At 37.2% G+C, this 20,785-nt stretch overlaps 1 protein-coding gene across 1 annotated transcript; it reads right to left on the bottom strand.

The window, feature by feature from the left end:
* Positions 1-14,678: 14,678 nt before the first annotated feature.
* taf1a (TATA box binding protein (TBP)-associated factor, RNA polymerase I, A) lies at positions 14,679-19,921 on the bottom strand. Its single transcript, XM_007545668.2, has 11 exons — positions 19,712-19,921; positions 18,782-18,947; positions 17,851-18,014; positions 17,632-17,745; positions 17,347-17,545; positions 17,022-17,140; positions 16,514-16,672; positions 16,359-16,425; positions 16,100-16,223; positions 15,862-16,016; positions 14,679-15,152 (listed from the first exon to the last, which is right to left on the bottom strand). The coding sequence occupies exons 2-11, from the start codon at positions 18,924-18,926 to the stop codon at positions 15,106-15,108; spliced, it is 1,293 nt and encodes a 430-aa protein (XP_007545730.1). The 5' UTR covers positions 18,927-18,947; positions 19,712-19,921; the 3' UTR covers positions 14,679-15,105.
* Between the last annotated feature and the right edge of the window lie 864 nt (positions 19,922-20,785).

Below are 20,785 nucleotides of genomic sequence, written 5' to 3'. Positions count from 1 at the left end.
TATATATATATATATATATATATAAAATTCTGACAAAAGTGGTGGTTTGAGAAAACTCAGTATTTGTGTTTGCATGTCTACATGCAAACAGAGATTACAGTCTGAGAAAAATAATACGACAATATACCCACATAACTTGTGTTTGTTATTGTCTTGTGTTTTGTTAATTTTATATTCTAATAGGCTATTCAAAAGTAGCTTAACCTATATATCTGTCCACACAAATTAACCTACTGGCGTTTAATTCCCAACAGGAAGTTGTGGTTGTTTTGAAACGATCTGATTGGCTGAAATAGGTTTCAGGTTTGCACCACACTGCCCCCTGTGGGCTTGGCATGTTTAAAACAACACTCGGGTGGATTTGTGAGGATTGATGAGGATGAAAACTTTTCTGAAACTGATCCGTCTGCACAATGTAATTTAAAAAAAAAAAGATGTCAACAACATGACAGGAGTGCTTAGAAATGGAAGTATCCTGTGACTTCCTGTTTGTTTGAATTATAATTATTTGCTGCATTATAAAGTGAATTGAGTTGAATTTTTATTTAATTTAATATGAAACAGAGGCCCATATCTTCAAAATGTTAACGGCAGGGAAATTGTCATTAAAGTTAGGTGGACCTCTGTTAAAGTCAAAAGATTGTCTTAAGTCAAATTATTCCTCATCTGAATTTTTCCAAAGCAATAGTCAGAGCAGTAATGAAAACATTTAAAACAATCTAAACTGAGCCAAACAAACAGAGAGCGGTAGGAAAATCTGAAAAACTAACTGATGGAGAGCTGCAGCAAAGAGTGGGGCCACAAACTCTCCACAACAATGATTTATTTTCAGCCCTTTGTGTACATCCTTACTAGGGATGCATGAACACGCAAGTACTGATTATGCATAGATGGATGTTATCTGGTTTTAATAGAGTTTGATCCTGGACTGATTTTGTTTGTGCGTGGAAAACTAATCCATGGTACATTTATATTTGAGATTGAAGCAAGGCATCCAGTATGTGCTGCATATGTTTTTGTGTTTGTTTGTTTTTTTTACCTTCACTGTTATGATCATCTGTGCTTAAAGCACAAAAATATGCTAAAACATAGTTTTATCCCTAATCTCTGCAGTCTGTTGCTTTGAGAAGCAGGGAACAGGTAGATGTGAAAATGATTTATGTTGATGAAAGCTTTTCATCATTTCAGAGAAAACTCATTTTAGAATCTCTTTTGCAAGATCTTGGTGTGGACCGAGAAAGCCGTCTTCCTTTTATAAAATGTCATACAGTGGAAAACATGACAGGGTGCGGTTTTGCGTATCTCACATTAGATAATGTGAAAGCTTGATGTGAAACACAGTCATGTGGTCGTGCTTTTTTTGTTGTTATTGCTCGGCATGGAAAATGTGACTGATCGCAGTGCGACATTCGCTGGCCCAGATGAAAGATCCAAACCACTTCCTGTCTTCAGCAAAGGTGCAGATGCAGAGTCACATTCACAGAGGCACAGGAAACTCTCAACCTTAAGTAACCTTGGAAACAAGTCGTCATGCATATATTCATTTAGCAGGGCACATGTGACTGTTTGAATTACAAATCAACTCCCCCTCCCCCTCATTTACTAATTACTGTTTTAGTCTTGAATATTCACCGGACCGCCATCTCTCACCTCATTTCATAAGCTCAAGATTTAATAAATGGAAAAGCGTTGCTGCTGATTGCTTCTGAGAGGGAACAGCACAGATGGACACACTGCAGTCTCAACAGCTTGAAAAGCAACATGTCCAGCAATGGCAAGGAGGGACGCTGCCAAAACACTCAACAGCCTGTCGACCTTTGCTTCTTCACCTCCTGCATATTTATCAGCTTCTACTTTTAGCATACAACATGGAACAAGACAGTTTAAAGTACCTCTAACCTCTCGATGAACTGTTAATCTTTTTTCTTAAATCTTATTTTGAGTCAGAAGACACTTTATTTGAATGTGCAAGTTCAATAAAGATGTCTGATTGTTTGTCTTGAACAAAAAAGTACAAAACTGTCAGCCCAGTTTGCCAATACAATCTGGTGTGTCCCTCAGAAGTGCTGTCACACTGTTGTGTTTTTTTTGTTGTTGTTTGTTTTGTTTTGTTTATTTTACTGGATGGAAATTTGGTTTCCTGTCTAAATGTTTACTCTACATTGAAAGCATTTAAAAACATGGGGTGTCACCACTGGACGTGAATTTCATGTTCGAAACCAGTGCGCCGAGAAAGCCCCTGACTTCCTTTTCGGTACAGTGAGGTCACAAAGAGTTGATTCGACATTAAAGTGCCTTGCAAAAATATTTCTATCCTTTCAACTTTTTTCACATTTTGTCAAATTGCACATTTATATCTCAATGTATTTTACTGGAATCTAGTCATGGTCCAACACAGAGTAGCACATAATGGCCAATGGAAGAAAAACGACCATGTTTAGAAAATGTTTCATGAATATTTAACATAAAAAGCAATTAAATTTTTGTGTGGATGTGTAGATTTCTTTCTAAATTGTAACAATTCTTCATGGGAATAAATCCTTTCCCTTTAAGGCTGTTTATAACCATGCAGTTAGTAATACATTTGAAAAAAAAAAAAAAAAAAAACTAAATACATTCATGAGTTTAGCAGTGATGATTGCAGCCATGAAATGTCCTCTCTCCGAACTCCAAATAGATTCTGGTTGGAGGACATAGACCAGCATAAGTTCAATATTTCTTCAAATATTCCTTTTTTATTATTTCATTTCATTAAGAGTTTAACTCCCTTCTGTCAGCTGGAGTTAGTTTTCTTTAGTTGTTCTTTTACCTACTAAGCTGTTTAATCATAGTGTCTGTAAACTATATAACTGGAATTAGGATTCTATAAAAAAAATGGATCTATAAGAACTTTGTATTCAAGATGACCAATTAAGATTTTTTTTAAAACTTAAGCTTCATTATTAGTTTCGGCAAAGCAGAAAGTTTTCCAACGTAGTCATTTTTGCTTTATTTGTCACTTTCAATCTACCGCATCAATAGTGGTCTTTAGTTTCTCTTGTGAAGTTGTATCGTTCACTTCAATGTTTCAGATCATCAAACAGATTTTAATAAGTTTTTCCAGAAATGTATTTATTTATCAGAGTGAGATTCATTTAGATTCATCAAACCAAGTGTTTTATTTCCAATATTTATTTTTGGTCATTTTAATTATTATGGTCCACAGCCAGTGCGAACCAAAAATTCAGTTTATCAGGAAACTAGAATATTACACCACATCAATGTAAAACTATTTTAAGAACAGAATTGTAACGTTATGGTTTTCACAACCATGGGGAACACTGATGACCTGACACCCTCCACAAAAATCATATCAAGGGAAAGTTGAGTGGAAGGACAAAGTGTGCAAAAGCAACAGTGACAACCTTAGTTGTCATTCTTACAGTTATCACTTTAAAAATATCACTCAGTGTGTAATGTGTATTTTTCAAGGATTGAAGGATTTATTTTTTTTTTTTTTATTGTCATACCATTTTGCTTGATTGTGGTACAAAATTTGGACTCAGGTCCCAGATTAAGAAATTTACTATACAATAAATAAATAAATAAATAAATAAATAAAGTAATTTATGTGATACATAGATATGTGTGTGAGTGTAGATAATATGAGCTTTTTTCCATAGGAGTTTCTCTTTTTGAATTGAATCACTGAGATAAATTGCTATTTCAATTATATGCAAGCTTTCTGAAATGCACCAGGGAGTCAAAACAGACAACGTATTTAGATCTATGAACTGTGTGCAAAGGGGACAACGTTTTTAACACATTTCAGACGTCATCTTGTGGTTTACACCGCCTCTGAAACTGTGTGACAGGGGGTTTCCAGGTGGGGGTAAAGGACAACTAAATTTAGCAGAATAAAGCGGTTGTGTGCAGTCAAAGTCAGAAGAAAAATCATGTTCTAAATATACACCAAAGTTTCTCCTGGGAGCGTTGGCTGTGTGCGGGGAAGCCAGCCGCTTTGACAGATTAACAGGACAGGGACGGTTTACATTTAACAATAACAGCTCCATCTCTGAACTCATAACAGCTCGTGCGTTCCTGCAGTCTGCTCTGTGTTAGGGGCTCCTGTTGGCATGTTCGCTTCGCCAGAGGAGCAGTGACTCATCCTCATGGTCACCAAGGAGCGACTAAATATTATCCAGCTCATATAATCATACAATTTAAACATGTGCTCACGTTTAAGGTGAATAAGCTAAGTGAGGAAGTTGAAATCTGTTGCACATTTTGGGGATTTAATCAATCTTTTAACTAAATGTGTGAAAATGACCCCTAAAAGACGAGATAATTTCACTCAGCCCGCTGTTGGATCTCGATTTAACTCTGACCTTAACCCAAAGGGGAACTGCATCATCCCCTTGGGGATTTTTGATGATGCTCCCGCATATTTATGCTCATCTGCTTTATCTGGGGGGGAGGGCTTCTGAGGTCATAACCCAAATTTCTCTGCTTCAACCATCAGGTTGTCGGCTGTTTCTGCTCCCCCCCCAAACCTATAAACCCAACTGACAGATAAGAAAATATAAATAACAATGACTCTCTCTGCACCCAACGGTAATCATGTCTAAATAGCAACAGTTTCTAGGACAGTGGGAGGGTCATCTGCTGCATGGCTGTGCAGAAGCCAGGACATTTTAGGTCTGAATGGCTTCTCCCACAGGAGGCTGAGCTTTATCCTCCGTCCGCAGCTGTCGTCCTGCATTCAAACAGAACTGCTCTGGTTTAATACGGCCACATCCAAACTGTCAGTAAATCACAGAAAGATCTGGTCTATCATATCAGCTTGTGTTTTTTATTTTCTCTCTGCAAGTTTTAATTGAGATTGCATTCATGACCTCGGCTGTAAGGTAACATCCTCGTATAACTCTAAACAAGCCGTCAGGAATGTAAAACGCTCCACTTCCCGAGTGAAAGATGGATGATTTTTGCAGGAGAAAAGTTTCCTCACACAGCAGAACAGTTCCTTTGCTCCCTTTCCAGAGCAAAGCTTAACAGATGTTCTTTAGTGGAAGCAAAGAAACGTAAGACTTCAAAGTCTGCCTTCAAAAATAAATAATTCCTTCAAATTTGATTGTGTAGAAATTTGTTGAACTTCATCGTGCAAATCAGTGCTGAAATATTTATTTCCAACACTTTTAAGTCCTCTTGAAAGAGTTTAAAAGTTTCCATGAAGATCATTAAACTAAAACAACACATCAGATACAAATGAATATGCAAAACAGTCTTCTTCTACATTTCCATACTGGAGGGGACCATTTACATTTTGTCTGAATATCTCCTTTGATTTTCTCTACTGACTCATCACTAACATTGTTAATGTTTGGTAAAGTCATTTTTTAAAAAACATTATTTCAGTGGTAGCAGGACGATGAAACTGCGTGTAAATGTGTATCAATAAAACATGAATATATAACATTTTGGTCCTGCTAAAAATGGGAACAGAATGATACTAAAATACACTGAATATTAATTTTCACAAATGGAAATTTGTAACGTGTAAAATCGTCTTAAAGGGATAGGTACAATTTTATTTTACTTTTTGAAGTGGGGTTATTTCGCAGCTGTGGACGTCATGTGAAATTGCATTTTAAACCTAAAATGGTGTAGCTACATTTGATTTGACAATTTCTACAAACACTGATGCTTTTTCAATCTTTTAGCGTTATTCTGAAAATCAAAACCATGACTCCCACTGTCTGAGGAGACCCAGCAATTGAGAAGATCTACGGAAACTATTATAAAACGATTTTGTAGGTTTTTAGGGATTAATGCTGAGTCATTCACAAGAATACCTGTTAGAGTTGCTTGTGTTCCCACTATACTCTTTCTTCAGCATTGGCAATGTTTGCGGGCATCAACCAGCAACTTAGAGGTTGGCAACAAGACTTTTGTAGTCTGGAATCTTAAAGAGTTTTTGAAACCAATGATTTAGTGAAAACAACCTTATGAGTGTGTGTGGGTATTGATGTATGAATAAATATATTTAGACATATGTAAACCCAGAGAAAATGGAAAATTAATTAACCTATGTTTATTTCTTTTTTTTTTATTCAATAATGAGGGTCCATCTGAAAATATGGTTTGAGTTTATGAGGTAGTGTTATATTTACTGACTCCCAATTATACACAACAAATCAAAACAGACAAAAATCCAGATTTTTTCATTTCTATGAGCAAGGTACAATACCCTTCCTCCTCTGTGATCACAGTCTGATAAGGTGGAAGCCCACAGTGCAGCAAAGTTGATGAGTATGCAAATGACTGGAGTTAGAGAGACAGAACAAAGCGTTGAACTGAAAGCACAGAGGCAGTAGTGGAGAATGATATGTGTCATTTGGTGATGTCATGCCTCCAAACGTCCAGGGTGGCAGCGGCGGCGGTAACAGCCTGAGTCAGAGGATGACATCAACGCTACAAGCTGTCAGACAGGTTGGAAAAGGGCTTAGTCCCACAGTCCCATTGTTTGCTGGTTAATGCTGTTATTCAGCCTGCTAAGGGCCTTAGCATTTGTTAATCTGACCTAACACACAGTTAAACACAGCACAAAGACACGCAAAACAGCTAATTTAAAGGCCAGCGTAGAGAAAGGCCAGCAGCGAAATGTCAGCTTGCAGCTCACCATCGCAGCCTTTTGAATGCAAAAGAAGAAGCAGAAATAAAGGCTTGCAAGCCGACAGACTCGGCTGAGGTGGCAAAGCTTAAATTGGCTCCCTCGTTATAAAATTATGTCTGTATATGTACTGTATTTGCCAATTTTCAGAAAATCTATTTTAAAAAATCCATTATATCACATCCATACAGCACTTTCAGTACAATCAAACCTTAACAACAAGCACTGCAAATGACCATCACACTAAAATGTTTGAAACTATGCAAATAAAAAATTAATAATAATCTGAAATGTTATTCAATTATTGTCATAATTGACAATAATCGAATTGAAACTGTCGATATGAAAACACCAGATATAAATTAAAAAATCCAAAACACCAAAAAAGTACTCATAAATCAAATAACAGATAAATAGAAACATAAAATTTGATGTTTATATTTGAAGTGTGAAGTGTTAAAAAATTCAATAGAACCACACAAAACAAAATAAAAAAGTGAAATATGTAAACACGGATGAATAAAATCAAACAAACGATGTTCAACTAAAAGTCAGGATACATTTTTAACAAATTTGTGGAAGTATAGGATTATAGAGTAACAGTCAAGATATTAGGTTGGACTATGACCGTTAATCCATTTCAAAATCAATGAAAACACCTTAAAATCAATTTTTAACACACACAGATTGTCAGTGCAGATTCCCTGGTGAGTAATGGAAGTTTGACTGACACTACAGTGTGAAGGATGAATGCAAGTTCTGGGTTTGTAGCTCTACAACACGAAGAAGTGAATGATATTTGATTTTTAAGTATGTTTCAAAAAGCCAGAATGTTTGCCTCCTACTCCAAAAAGATGGTTTCATCCAATGAACCCCTCAAGGCCAGCTGAACAAAGTGAGTGGAATCAACAAACTAACTCACTCTGTGGTTACCTAGCAACAACCTTCTGAGTAACTTGCGGTTACCTAGCAACGACCTGTTGAGTAGCCAACGCAGTAGCAGTTAAAGGTTCCCTCATAACTGCTTAAAAAGAAAAACGCTGTGGAGTGAAAACTGCGGATAAAACAGGAACGATCACGCCATCACGTTTGGCAGTATTTTATATATTTAAAACAAAAAACTAATTATTATCAATATCAATTGATATGAAATAATCATATCATCCTGCCCCAGAGCATCTTCTGCTAAAATAAAGGCATCTATCTCCTTGTACTGAGCAACCTGTCAGTACTGTATTATAATTATCAACATGAAAAAAATAGAGTAAATGAAGATATTATATAACATGAAACAAGAACATAAACTGTCATTCTGTGTCTTACACTTTCGCATGATGTCGATTGATTCCAAATCATTTGCCCTACTTAAATTGGGAAAACAACGGGTCATGTCATTTCTTTTTCAAGCAGTTGCGTGGCAAAGTTCTGGTGAGCTTTAAGCTCCCAGAGTTCACGGTTTGTTCACAGAGCGCTAAAAGCTTTTTCAACCAATCAATTAAGTGACCCAACAGCCTTTAAGCATTAAATATCTGCATGCATGACAGATTTTCACTGATGACAGCCAATCCATCTCCATCACCTGGCAACAGGCAGACGCGCTGGTGGGTGAGAGGAAGTCACAGAGAGACGGATGAGTAAAGGCAGAACTACACAGACAGACAGACAGATAGGTTGATTGGTTACCCACTCCAGCTTCCACGTCAGTCCAAAACGCATCAGGCTTCCCAGTATTTTCCAACCACTCAGTCTCCCCCCGCCCCTGCAGGACGAGTTTGCTGACAAAAACAAGGCTTCGTTAGGCCAGCCAGACGTTGTTGTTTAGTGGTTTGTGTTCATTACAAAGAATTACAGATGAGTCAGTGGGCTCATACAGTACACACTCACATGAGTCACTGAGATCTAACCTGCAGCTTTCTGGAGAATCGCTCGGCTCCGACACCTACCTGGTATCACGTAAGCAGAGTTTCAGAACAAGCGTAGAATAGACAGGGCGTTCTTTTTGTGCGTGCTGACGAATTACATCACAAGCCAAACAGCGTAAATATATCCATTACACGGAGATGAAGCAAAACGGACAGCAAATGAAATCTAAGATTACATGTTTCCTGAAAACTGCTGCCATTGTGCCTCTGCGTACAGTGACAGGAAAGGGCCAGAATAAAAGGATGACATCATGTAAACATTCACAAGAGAAATGGCTTCAGAAGCCGTTTTAATCTCCCCCATGTAGGGATTTTTTTTTTTAAATAAAAACAGGTAAAATCAACTGTCAACATCTAAGAGCTTCAAGCTTAACAATGGAGGTGTACTTTACTACTTTAATTTATAGTTTTGCAATATATTAGCTGCAGTGCCTTCTGTGGGAATAGACAATAGCTAACATATTTAGAACAGCTCTCCACTGTTAAGACGTTAAGTTTGACTTTTACACAGGGATTTGGGCTTAGAGTATTTAGAGGAACAAGTTGTGTTTTCTGTGGCTCAGGGAGAAAGTTTTTGTTGGTTTGAAAGTCTACACAAAGCCCAGTTTAATGAAACAAGAGACTTAATTTTGAGTTCACCACACCTATTGTTGATTTTAGTGGAGACTGTTCACGAAATGTTGACGCAACTTTGGATGTCGTCTTGTATTTCTGCTCTTTGCTGTTAAAACGCTGGCTTTTTTTGTATTATTCCATTTTACTGATGCCATATGTAGTAATTATACTGGTTGACCTTTGAATAAATAAGTGAGTTTCTGTTTTTTTCCTCAATGTAACCGATCCTTTTTGCGCAAGATAGGACATTGTTTTATAATCAAGACATGTATCTTTTATGTCATAATACTATTCTCTAACAAACCTCTAAGGTGTCATGTGCACAACTACTGTATTTACAATAGGACGTTTTAACTGGCATCTGGTTTAAGTGGATTTTATTTAAGGGGATCAGTGTAAAGGGGGCTAAAATACCTAGGTACATTCTCAGATTTTTATTTGTAAACACTTGTTTTGGAAAGTTATCATTTTCCTTCTGTTTTACAGCTACGTAGGACTTTGTATTATTCTAATACATAAAAACTCAAGATGAAACATTAAAGTTTGTTTTCGTAATGTGTTAAAATCCCAAAAAGTTTAACGAATATGAAAACCTTTCCAGACATAGGCATTATGAGACCTTAAAGTCCCAAATGTTCCCCCGGTTCTCAGAGCGGAGACATATTAAGACATTCCCATTTAATCATTCCCTACATGTTCATTCATTTGTTACTTTGATTACTTTCTGCTAACATCTGCTTCCCACTTCCTGACTTTGGTCTTCATCAACTTGGAAAAACCCTGTTTTTGAACTCGCGTGATTGAGTTGCATTCCACGTCAACTTGTTTTAACCCATTCCTCGTAGCTTTCACGATGAGAAAATATCCTCCTGAAACTCAACGCGTGGTTTTATTACAATCCGAACACAAGGGCGGAAGCGAGAACTCGAAACACTCGTCTCATATTCGCAGCGGCGTGGCACTTGGCTTTGTTAAAACATTTCCTCCCTAATGTGATACAGATGTACTGTCACAACTGTCATCCACGTCTTAATAATTGATGCCCGCCCAAGACTCGTCTCTTCTTTCCTTACCCCCCCATTCTTCTGAATACTCACGCTTTTATTTTCCACTTGTGCTCCACTTGGCTGGCCTCCACGGAGCCTGAAGGAAAGTCACATTTGGATTGCAATTTGTCATACGGGGGCACTCAAGAAATTAAATCTCCACCCCCGTTGCCTCAGGTGGACGCTCTGTTGGTCAAGGCGCTTTGCATGCCTGAGTCATTACATTGCTGTTTGCATGTAGAAAGATACAAGGAATGTGTCCTGTGCAAGTAATTGTCCGGTTAGGATTGGATGATGATGATGCATGTGGAGAAATAAGACATTTATTCCAGGACTAATTGACTTCATGCTTGATTAGTGGAGCGCTTTTACAAGTCAAAAGGATCAGTTGGTGTTCACTAGTTTGATTTTTTTTTTTTTTTGTCCCTTATAGTTGGCGTACAGCGCAAAAAAGAAAAGAAAAAGAAAAAGGCTAGAGGACCTGGAACATACACAGCTGAGCAGAAAGCAGCTAACACACTTTTTTATTATTCTTCCTAATATATTATTGAAAGCTATTTTTGTGGCTGCACTCTGAGAACAAAGGTACTGCAGTTGTCACTTTCAACTTCACAGGCAGAATGGAGAGGAAATTTTTCAGAGGATATGCATATATTTTTCTTCTTTGCCTCCATGATGTTTCACAAAACAGAACATCCCTCAGGCATTTTTGTCTCAACAGCTGCAAGTACTTAAAAAAAAAAAAAAAAGAATATGAAAACCCGGTGTACAAATAGGCTATCGTAGCTTTGGCTGAAATGCACTGAAATCATCTTAGAAAAATAAGACTTAAAGCTGACTTTTGTGGGATTTGCATTCATGCATTTTTTAAATCCTGTTTATTTATTTGTTTGATCTGTTGTCGTATGCTGACTGCAGCCTCCTGTCTTATCTTCCTCCAGCTTGTAGGATGCTGCACTGGTGAACACATCAGTATGTTAAGTCCAAATTGCATGGCTGAGTTATCACAGTTTTGCTCTCTCTCTTTTTTTTTCACCCTCTGAACCACTACACACCCCCCACCCCACCCCACACTCACAGAAATGTCGTGCAGAGTTACTGAGATGTTGCACAATGTCGCTCGCTGTGGAAAGTCTGGATTTTAGGTTAAAAATCCTTGGCGCCCTGCAGACCAACCAAGCGAGACCCTGTATGGGACCAGCTGCTCAGCGTATCTATCCTTCTACAAGATGAGCAAGAGTGAAGGTTTGAAAGAGGAGAAAAACTCAATTTCTGTCCAATTCAGAAAGGAAAGAATCACCCAAGACATCAAGCACAGGACCGAAACATTTTTGACAACAGTGTTTGTTTTTCTTTGCAGAAAAACGCGTCCCGTCTGCAAACTGAGACAATGACTAACGACACAAACACACAGCACTGCCTGTATTTAAAAGCACAAATTTAAAGTATTTTATTGGGAGTTTATGTCGAAAGTCAACACAAAGTAGTGCATAACTAGAAAAAGTAGGATAACTGATTTTAAATGAAAATCTAAATTTGCAGTTATATTTATTATTTCATACATCAAGAATTTTGGGGTCGTTCTCTACCAGATACGCAAGTCATCCGACACCATTTTCCATTTTTCTTTGCATATTTAGCTCAAGCCTAGTTAGTGTGAAGTGTCTGCCAATGTATTTTTCTACAACACACATTTTCAGGTTGATACGAGTATGTGCTTTGACTAGGCCATTCTAACATATGATCTTGCTATGATCTAGTTGCAGTTCCAGCTCCACATTTAGGGGGATTGAAAGATGAACCTTCACCCTAGTTTCAAGTCTTTTGTGGTCTTTACTAGATTTTCTTTTCAAGGTTTCTCCTGAATTTGGTCTCATGTGGGCAGCGCATCTTATTCCACATTTTTAGTCTGTGAAAACTTTTAAATGAGACTCCCTCTGGCTTTTTTTTCCTTCCATTTTTATGGCATAAAAATGGTTTGGTTATCACGTAAAATGTCAGTGAAGGATACTGCAAGTTGTAGTTGTAATGTGACAAAATGTGAAAAATTTCAAGTGGCAGGAATACTTTTTACAGTGATGTCAGGATGAAGACAGCAAAGGCTTTTTAAGGCCTGATTAAAGTTGTCTTAACGAGGCCGCATTAACACACCTTTCTTGATGGTACTCTTTACAAAGAGTACGTGTTACTAATCAGCATTAACGTGAACTCCTCCTTCATCCCATGTAAACTGAAAACTTAAACCAGTGCAACCAGTTGACCTGCCTGTTCACTGGAAGCAGCACTGAAGTCCCTCCCTCCGCTAAACGTGTAAAACTTGTAAAACCAGAAATCAGAGGTCAGATTCTAAAGTAGCCTCTTTTCTTTGGATGGTAATATAGTTTCTATGGTTACTTGGGGAAATTTTTGATGCATTTAAAAAAATATTTCCACAGAAATAGTCTAAAGGGCTACAAATGATGATATATTTGTTTTTCTTATTTTTGGTTTGATCTACTGGTTCAAAATAAATTTGTGTTTTATTCTGAATGTTTTGTGTTACTGTTATGCCTCCTTACAGATGTTTTTAAGCTTAAATGATGATTTTCTTGCTTTAGAAACCAACATGACCCAATGTGAAGAAGTAACTTTCCCTTAAAACCTAATCACTAGTTGTGCCGCCCTTGCCAATAACAGCTGAGATCAAGTATTAATTTAATTTGGAGGAATTTTGACCAAATCTTCTTTGTGGATTTATTATAATTGAGCCACATTCAACCTCATTCAACTATTAAAAGCATCTCAATTAAAGTCTGGGCTTTGGCTAGGCCATAATCGTTTTTTATGTTTCGAGTGATTCAGAGGTGGAAATCCTGAGGTTATTAAAGGTTATCTTCATCTAAACGAAATCTTCAAAGGAGCAAATGCTTTTCACAGGACTCTGTATATTTCCAGTGATGTTTATCTTCACATTACAACAAAGGGGCTAATGAGAATAACAGGCTTCAGGTCACAATGCCAAAAAGATCCTTCAGTAATCCTTCTCTGTCCCACAGGGTGCAGTTAAAGAACCGAAGCAACAGTCAAAATAATTTCCTCCGATTGTTTCTTGGGTCACGGATGTGAGGAAAGAGATGTTTACAGTCTGATGTCTGATGACAAAACTTTCCCAAAAGGTCGTCTGGCTCCCCACAACAATTACAGTGCGTTTTATTTGAGTTGCAATGCCGTGTTCAAGGTCAGAACACTTCCGTTGTGTCCAGAGAAACTTCTTCAAAAACTATGTGGAGGTTTCATTCTGAAAAAAGTAAGCAAACGCCTGGTCAGGACACGAAACCTGATCAACTAGAGCCTCTATTCAAAACAAAGCAAAAACTAATTTCAATTTAAATATAACAGGAATTAAATCTAATTATGACTATATGCTCCCATAAACCTTGACCAGCTTGCCTGTCATGTTTCAAAAAGTATCACCACAGAATACTGCTGCTTCAACCACCACATCTCACCAGGAGATAAGGTGCCTACATAGATAAAGATAATCTAGAGTACAAATGATGTACTCTAAATTATATTACTAGTCAGAAAGCAAGTACTTCGCCAGATGCACTTCTATGACGCAACATGTCAGCAGAACTGACTATACTGCATGTTTAAGAGACATTTTGCATTGATTTCGCTAACTTGCTTCCTTTGCATATCTACATTAAACGTCAGCCTTAATCTTTGTTTTCTGCCGCAATATTATTCACAAGATAATAGCAACGCGTCAGTGTTTAAAATCGCTAATCGACACACATTATCAACACTAGCAGGATCCAAAACGACCCACCACGGACACTTGCAGCTGCTTCTGGAAGCAACAAGGGTCATCGAGTACACGTTCTATTGTTTTCAACTCTCTGTGGTCCCAAGCTGCATGAGGGTTGCATCAACCTCTAGAGGCAGACAGTTAATCAAACTGTTGCGATCTGGAAGAAATCTAAACCCCGAGATGCTTTAAACAAGATGGCATGCGAGGAGAACCCTACACGAGAAACACTTCATCACTCTCGGCTGCTGTGAACAAAATTAACTCTAAAAGTGGAAAATCTGGAGCAGGATCCAGAACTCTGCTCTTGATTAGTCCATCCTCGTTGGTCCCAGAGTTGTGAATGATTAAACATGTGTTGCGTATTCCCAGATGCCTCTTCCAGCTGCTCCTGTTGTCGGGGCAAACGCTTTGGGCTTCGGTTTATGTAACAACTGCAACACATTGAACACGCCTGACTGAGCTGCTGCTGCTGCTTCACTAAAGTTGCAGCGAACCAACACAGAATCATTAAAAACACTTGCTCTTGTTATTAATATAAACACAGCTATACTTGCTAAATAAAACCTTCTTTTCATGGATGCAAGGGAGGAAAGAATGAAATCTGGAAGGGAGAATCATGTGCACTCAAAAAATGTACTGTTTCAGGCATCAGATTGATGAAATTGTAATGTATTTATTTTTCAAGATCAGCACAGAAAATGCTGAGAATTTTAAAGTAATCATGTTCACAATTTGTCATGACAATTAGCTTTATTAGAAAACTTCAACCACCTGTCACATGTGTAGCTACATGTATATCATGTACCTAAAGAAATAAATATTACAGTGTGAAAACTGCTGCTTCTGTGTGACATGGGAATTAATTATTGACACTAAAGCCTCACTCCAAGTCAGACACACGATAACATAAAAGCTAGAAAAAATATCATGTAAATGCTCACTTTTAGAGCTTCTCTCTGTTGAAATAAAATTTTAAAATTCTAATACAGAACAACAGCTCCACATAGTGGATATTCCTATTTATTGCAAGATTAAAAAAAATTCAGGGCACAAGACATAATTACCACCACACAAAATCCTTTAACTGGTCAGCATCTGCATCTCAGCGGTGTACCGCGGAGATTGACCTGCGGAGAGAGAAACAACAAACCAATGAAAAGCAGATCTGGAGCACATGTAATACATTCACTGCGTTCTGGAATATTATTATATACTTCCATCGTTTCCCAAAATCTGAATTCAATCAGTAGTGATGGGTAAAACAAGTGGTGGCAAATTAAAAGACAAAGCAGGTAAATTTAACATAAATCAGTGTAAAAATGCTACACTGACAAATAGATAAACGCTAAATAGATCCTAATAGATAAATCTTTATTTTTCCATACTTTTATCAGAAATGAATAAAAGTAAATTCCAGACTAATAGGTTAAATGTGTATTTGTTCATTTCAAAACAGGTTTTTAAAAACAAAGAAAACAAGAAGGACAAGAGAAAACATGTGCATACATAACCAAGAACAAAATAATTAGCTTACCACTATTTCTCTGTTTGAAAAGTAGGAAGAAGAAGTGAACACTTATCTCATCTCAATTTAATTAAATATATCACTTACCGACTCACTAATTACCAGAAACGTGAGTAAAACATGTTGTGGTATTCATATGTTGAATTTACTGTTCTAAAGAACCAACAAATAAGTTAGGCGTGAACAAATACTTCAGACTAAATCTTATATAAGGTTTATAATAAATCAATGCTCCACGTGTATTAACAACTATAAAGAAAAAGAAAAGTGTCAGAACAAGTAAAGTCCACTCGAAACAGCGACCCACTAACCTGGACAGAGGATTTCTACCAGTGATGCCTTCACCTCGAAAAGCTCGCTGTTCTCCTCCAAGTCTTTCTTTGCATGGAAGCTCGTGAAATGCAGAGCAGGCCACCAGTCGTTCCTTACAGCCATCTGCGTCTGGACTGAAGTCGCCCGTTCTTCCCTGGTGTCATTTAGCACAAATCAGTTGCAGTGCAGGAAATTTCTGATTAGAAATCTCATTTCCATCCAAGGATGTGTGCGTACCGTTGCAGCAGTTGGTGAATGACGGCGTGTAAACACTTCCAAACGTCCAGGTTGCTCCTCCAGCACTGGAAGTCGAGCATCTCAAGGAGGACTCCTAAAGCCTTCTGGGTATGACTTTCTTTCTCTTTAAAAATAAAAAGAAACAAGCACATTACTATATGCTTAAGAAAACAAGTCGTTGAAAGATAAGAGATATTTTGGTGATTCCATCCATTTTGTTATTCATTCCACATTTATTGGAAAAACAATCTGCTTTTACCTGACTGAAGCAAGAGGCAGCTGTAGGTCAACATCAGTTCATGGCTTGGCACTAACACCTGCAGGTGCTACAGTACAATGCAAAAATATTCAAATTGTTTTTTGTTCTTATTAAACATAGGACAAAAGTCATTATTATTAAACGATGCGTTATACCTTCAACACTTTCATCAGCTTTTTGTCAGGAGTGTCGTGTCGCTTTAAGAACTGGTACAGGTAGACGTGTGCGTTGGGATTTGGGGGAAAGCTGTTGTCGTATGCGTAGTGGTTCAGGACTTTCTGAGCCTCTTCGTTGTCTCCATAAAACTCCAGCATCTGGCAAAGTAACAGACAGGAGGCTGCTACGTTTCTTTACACTGATTAACACTGAGAATATGCTAAAATATGTTTAAAAAGTTGTGTACACACAGAAAGATCCAAGATAACTACATTTAAATAAATAGATTTGAGTCCTAACTAATCAGACATTTTGTGCATTACATTATTTCACTCCATATAGCCATAGTATACCATGGTTAAACTAAATAAAGATGGAAGATATTGCATGAAACTAAAAAAATAAAGGATTTTTGGTTTAACAATATATGATATGCCTGCAGAAAATATCCACATTTCCAAACACAAGCCTTCTCCTTCCTTTCAGAGTGTTTGAATCAGTGCTGACCTCAACATAACAAAGAATGAAGGGATCCCAAACTCCTGGATTTTTCAAAATTTCTTGAAGATTTGTAGAGGCAAGTCTGAAGAAGGTGTGCATTCCTTGGCTGTCCGATTCAAAAGGGTCTAAAGAAAATGGCACAGATATTAGGAAACGAATCAAATCATAAATCATAAACAGTTTTTCCAAAGTTAGGTCTCCCATAGACATGCAGTATCTCTGTTTGCCCCTGAGGGGGCAGTGTAACACTACATAAAGACTTGGAAAAGTCTGAGAGGAATCCGATAAATAATGGATGCTTTTAATGGTGTGAGGTCAAGTGTGGTCTTACTGTCGTTGGAGAGCGTTGACTTTTTTTCACACCACATTATGTAATCCAGCAAACTCCTGTAGGCATGGATCAGTCTAATGCGCTGAAGCTGAGAAACCGACTCTTTCCCATGCCTCCAGCTCTCAGCGATGGAAACCTGATGCTTTGCAGCTTCGATGTCGCCGTGGAGCATCAGGTGGAAAGAATGTTCCAGGCAAATCTAATGCAACAAAGACATAAATAAGACATAAAATTGCAGCAGAAAATGAAAAGTCTGCACTCAGGTTTGCTAGCACACACACACACCATCAGATAATGTTTAAATCCTGAGTGTTTCATTCGTTCATATATGATGTTGTAGTCTGTCACTGTTGCGTTGGGGAGATGGTGAAGGATCTCAGTGCTCATTCTCCAAACGAGCTGCAACAAAGTGTGAAAGGAATCAACACAAATCCCAAACACAAGTGAAACTTGCATGAAGAAGATCTTAAAAATGCTGGAATAATTAAAAACCAACCAACCTACCTCTTTATCTGGCTGTGCCTTGACTGTACTTCTGTCCTCTAATACCTGGGTGTAACTGGCCATGTACTCTGCAGCCTCCTGCCATCTGTGGTGCAGCATTGCTTCTCGGACGTGCTCAAGACAAATCCTGCACGTCTTCTGAAAGCTATTTTCAACGTGTGCCTCTGAGAATTTCAGGAAGGGAAAAAAAAAAAACACGTTTTACAACGTATGCAGCACTATTAACAGAACAGTTTTTTTGTTTGATATTAGCAGTTAAAAATATTATTTTTTACAAAGAATTATATGAATTCATTTCACACAGCATTATAATTATTTGTTTTTCTCTGAACACTCTTTAGCAATAACCTTTTGTTTCAGATAATGAGCAGTTTAAACAGCCATGGGGGAAAAAAAATTATTAAACGTTTTATTGAAAAAAATTTGCTTCTTGCTGAGATCTGCTGATGATGAAATAAGTTAGTTATTTCCTAATGATTTTACCTCCTCATCATCTCTCTACATGCTGCATTTAACAGGAACTGTCACCAAATTCATTTCAGAAACATAGAGGCTGGAAGCATTTGAACTAAATAGTTAATCAATACCTGTAAACGGTGCAAGCAGTTCTTTTTACAATATGCATACTGTGTACAGTGATAAATAAATTTGCAATATATTGTGCAACCCTAGTCTAGAATTTTATAATTCTACATACAAGTATATTTGTAAATAAGTCCTAATCATTAAAATTTACAGAAGTAAACGCTTGATGTACATCACTCATCTATATACGAGTTTCAGTTTTCTACTTGAATTACCAAAACAATCTGACTTTGTGCTATTATATTTCATTGTTATGCATCTGTTGACCAATTTTGACTCCTAGATATGAAAATTTGTGTACACTGGAAATGATGTAGCATGCTAAACCGCATGCTAAATTTCTCACCTACACACATAGGTTTGGCCAGTGGGAGTTTTGATTTGGCCAGTGGGAGTTTTGATTTGTGTCTTTTTCTGGAGCTGCAGTCTGAGGAGTCGCTTTCATCCTCCAGGACAACAGGAGGGCCCAAATATTCGTCTAAGGCTTCCATTATCAGCTCTCCAGGAATATTCTGAAATGTAACACGGGAACATGTGTGAACAAAGAAGTGTTTTTTTTTTTTCTATCACCACAGATTTCCAAGTGAACAAGACAACTTAAGGAACTTCTATTGATATCGAGCAAAAGCTACTTTACAACCAAGAAAATGTGTGAATACGGTTTTAAATAATGTACTCAAAATATTGTAAAAATATTTTTATACTGAGATAAGGGGAGAAAAAAATAGATCCTAATCCTCTGATTGGCTGTACTGCTTGGTAAACTGACCTCTTACACCATTTCAGCCAATATGCATTTTTATACACCAATCATACTCACCCAATCACGATTCTTTTAGGTGGATCTGTCCTTTAAGGGCTGCAAAGTACCCGTTTACTTAAAGACGTTGTAGAAATTGGCCGGTATTTATTTCCTAATTTGTCAAATTTTTTAGAACATTTCAGGTAGATTTATTTTTATTTATAACTGATGTCAGATCCACAGATAAAAAAGAAAGCATTAAATCCGTGTAGGTTGTGTTGTTTTTGTTTCGAACATCTCTCAACAATTGTGCTTTTGTTTTCTTTGTACAAGTGTTCAATAATTTGTTTTTAAAAAAGCGAACTGAAGTGCATAGAGATGCTAATGAAACGCTAACTCAAGAGCTCCAGTTAGACGTTTTAGTAAAGCTTTAAAATATTCTTGAATTAGTAGTAACCTTCCAACATCAGTAATATAATTTAACAGAAAAATAGACAGCCAAGTTCGTGAAACACAAAGTTTAATCACACTTACCTTTTAGAATTAATTCTTGTTTGAATATACCTGAAAATAGCTAATTCGTTATCTTATGCTGTTAGCTTTTTACACCGTTAATCTATCGCCTAATTCTAAGAGGCTAATCGGTCTTAATTTACCAAAATGATTATTTATTTATTTTTTTACTTGAAATTAACTGTTGTTTTGTAGCTGCCATGCTTCCAGTGTAGCCCCGGAAGTAAAATACAAATCTGTACTTCTATTGGCTCTTCAATAACCCGGAAGAGGTGGAGTTACGGGTAGTGTTTGATTTTACAATATTCCCTTGTAAAGCGTCAGGCTCTTATTTTTTCCCTCATATTTTCTGATTTTTTTTTCCTGCGTTTTCTGTGGTAAGATAAGATTATCCACCTTTTATTCAATATTGTTTGTTTTAGTTGTAACTGAGCCAGATTTTTATTTTATTTTTTTTGGTTTAGCTTCCTGGATATCAAGTTACAACTTCCTCCTGCCTTTGGATATTGATTTCACTCTGACTTTATCCTTGTTTGTAGAAGCATTTTTGCAACTCCAAGACAAAAGCATTTTTCCCAAAGAAAACATCCAGGCCTGAAAAAATCTCCCTGAAGCTTTTTGGAAAACTGTTACGTTCTTTTGAAACCAAAATAGATGTCGCTCGCAAAGTCAAAATGTGCTCTTGATCACAAAAACAGCACATATCACCTAAATAACTTCATACAAACAGTGTCCCAGTGAATTCAACTATATCCACAATAAAAAAAAGAATGATTTCACCAAAAAAAGGTAGAATTTTGGAAAGGCTTAGCTAATGTCTGAACGATGAATCATGCAACCAGGTTACTGTGCTTTTTGAACTCTGTATTTTACAGTCCACTCCCCCCCACCCCCAATTGAATTGTGCAACATTAAAGTAGAAAGGTTTGCATTATTCATCATGCTCTGAATGTGAATGTTTAAGTCTCCCAAACCTGTCATTTTAACTCAAATGTGTACACTTTTGGGAAGCAATGTACTCAAATGGTAGTTGTAAAGTGGTGGCCTCTGGATGTTTTAACAAATGCATGCCACACTTTTGGGGTTTTTGACTTG

The sequence above is a fragment of the Poecilia formosa genome, unplaced genomic scaffold (genome assembly GCF_000485575.1).
Source record: "Poecilia formosa unplaced genomic scaffold, Poecilia_formosa-5.1.2 Scaffold1, whole genome shotgun sequence".
Classification (NCBI taxonomy): Eukaryota; Metazoa; Chordata; class Actinopteri; order Cyprinodontiformes; family Poeciliidae; genus Poecilia; species Poecilia formosa.
This window is presented reverse-complemented; position numbering and strand designations above follow the sequence as displayed.

Coding starts and splice junctions, on each gene's coding strand:
- taf1a (XM_007545668.2), bottom strand. CDS start 18,926: ATGGAAGCCTTAGACGAATATTTGGGCCCTCCTGTTGTCCTGGAGGAT. Junction 17,546..17,631: donor GATTTAAACATTATCTGATG/GTGTGTGTGTGT, acceptor TTGTTGCATTAG/ATTTGCCTGGAACATTCTTT. Junction 16,224..16,358: donor CTGCCTCTTGCTTCAGTCAG/GTAAAAGCAGAT, acceptor TTATTTTTAAAG/AGAAAGAAAGTCATACCCAG.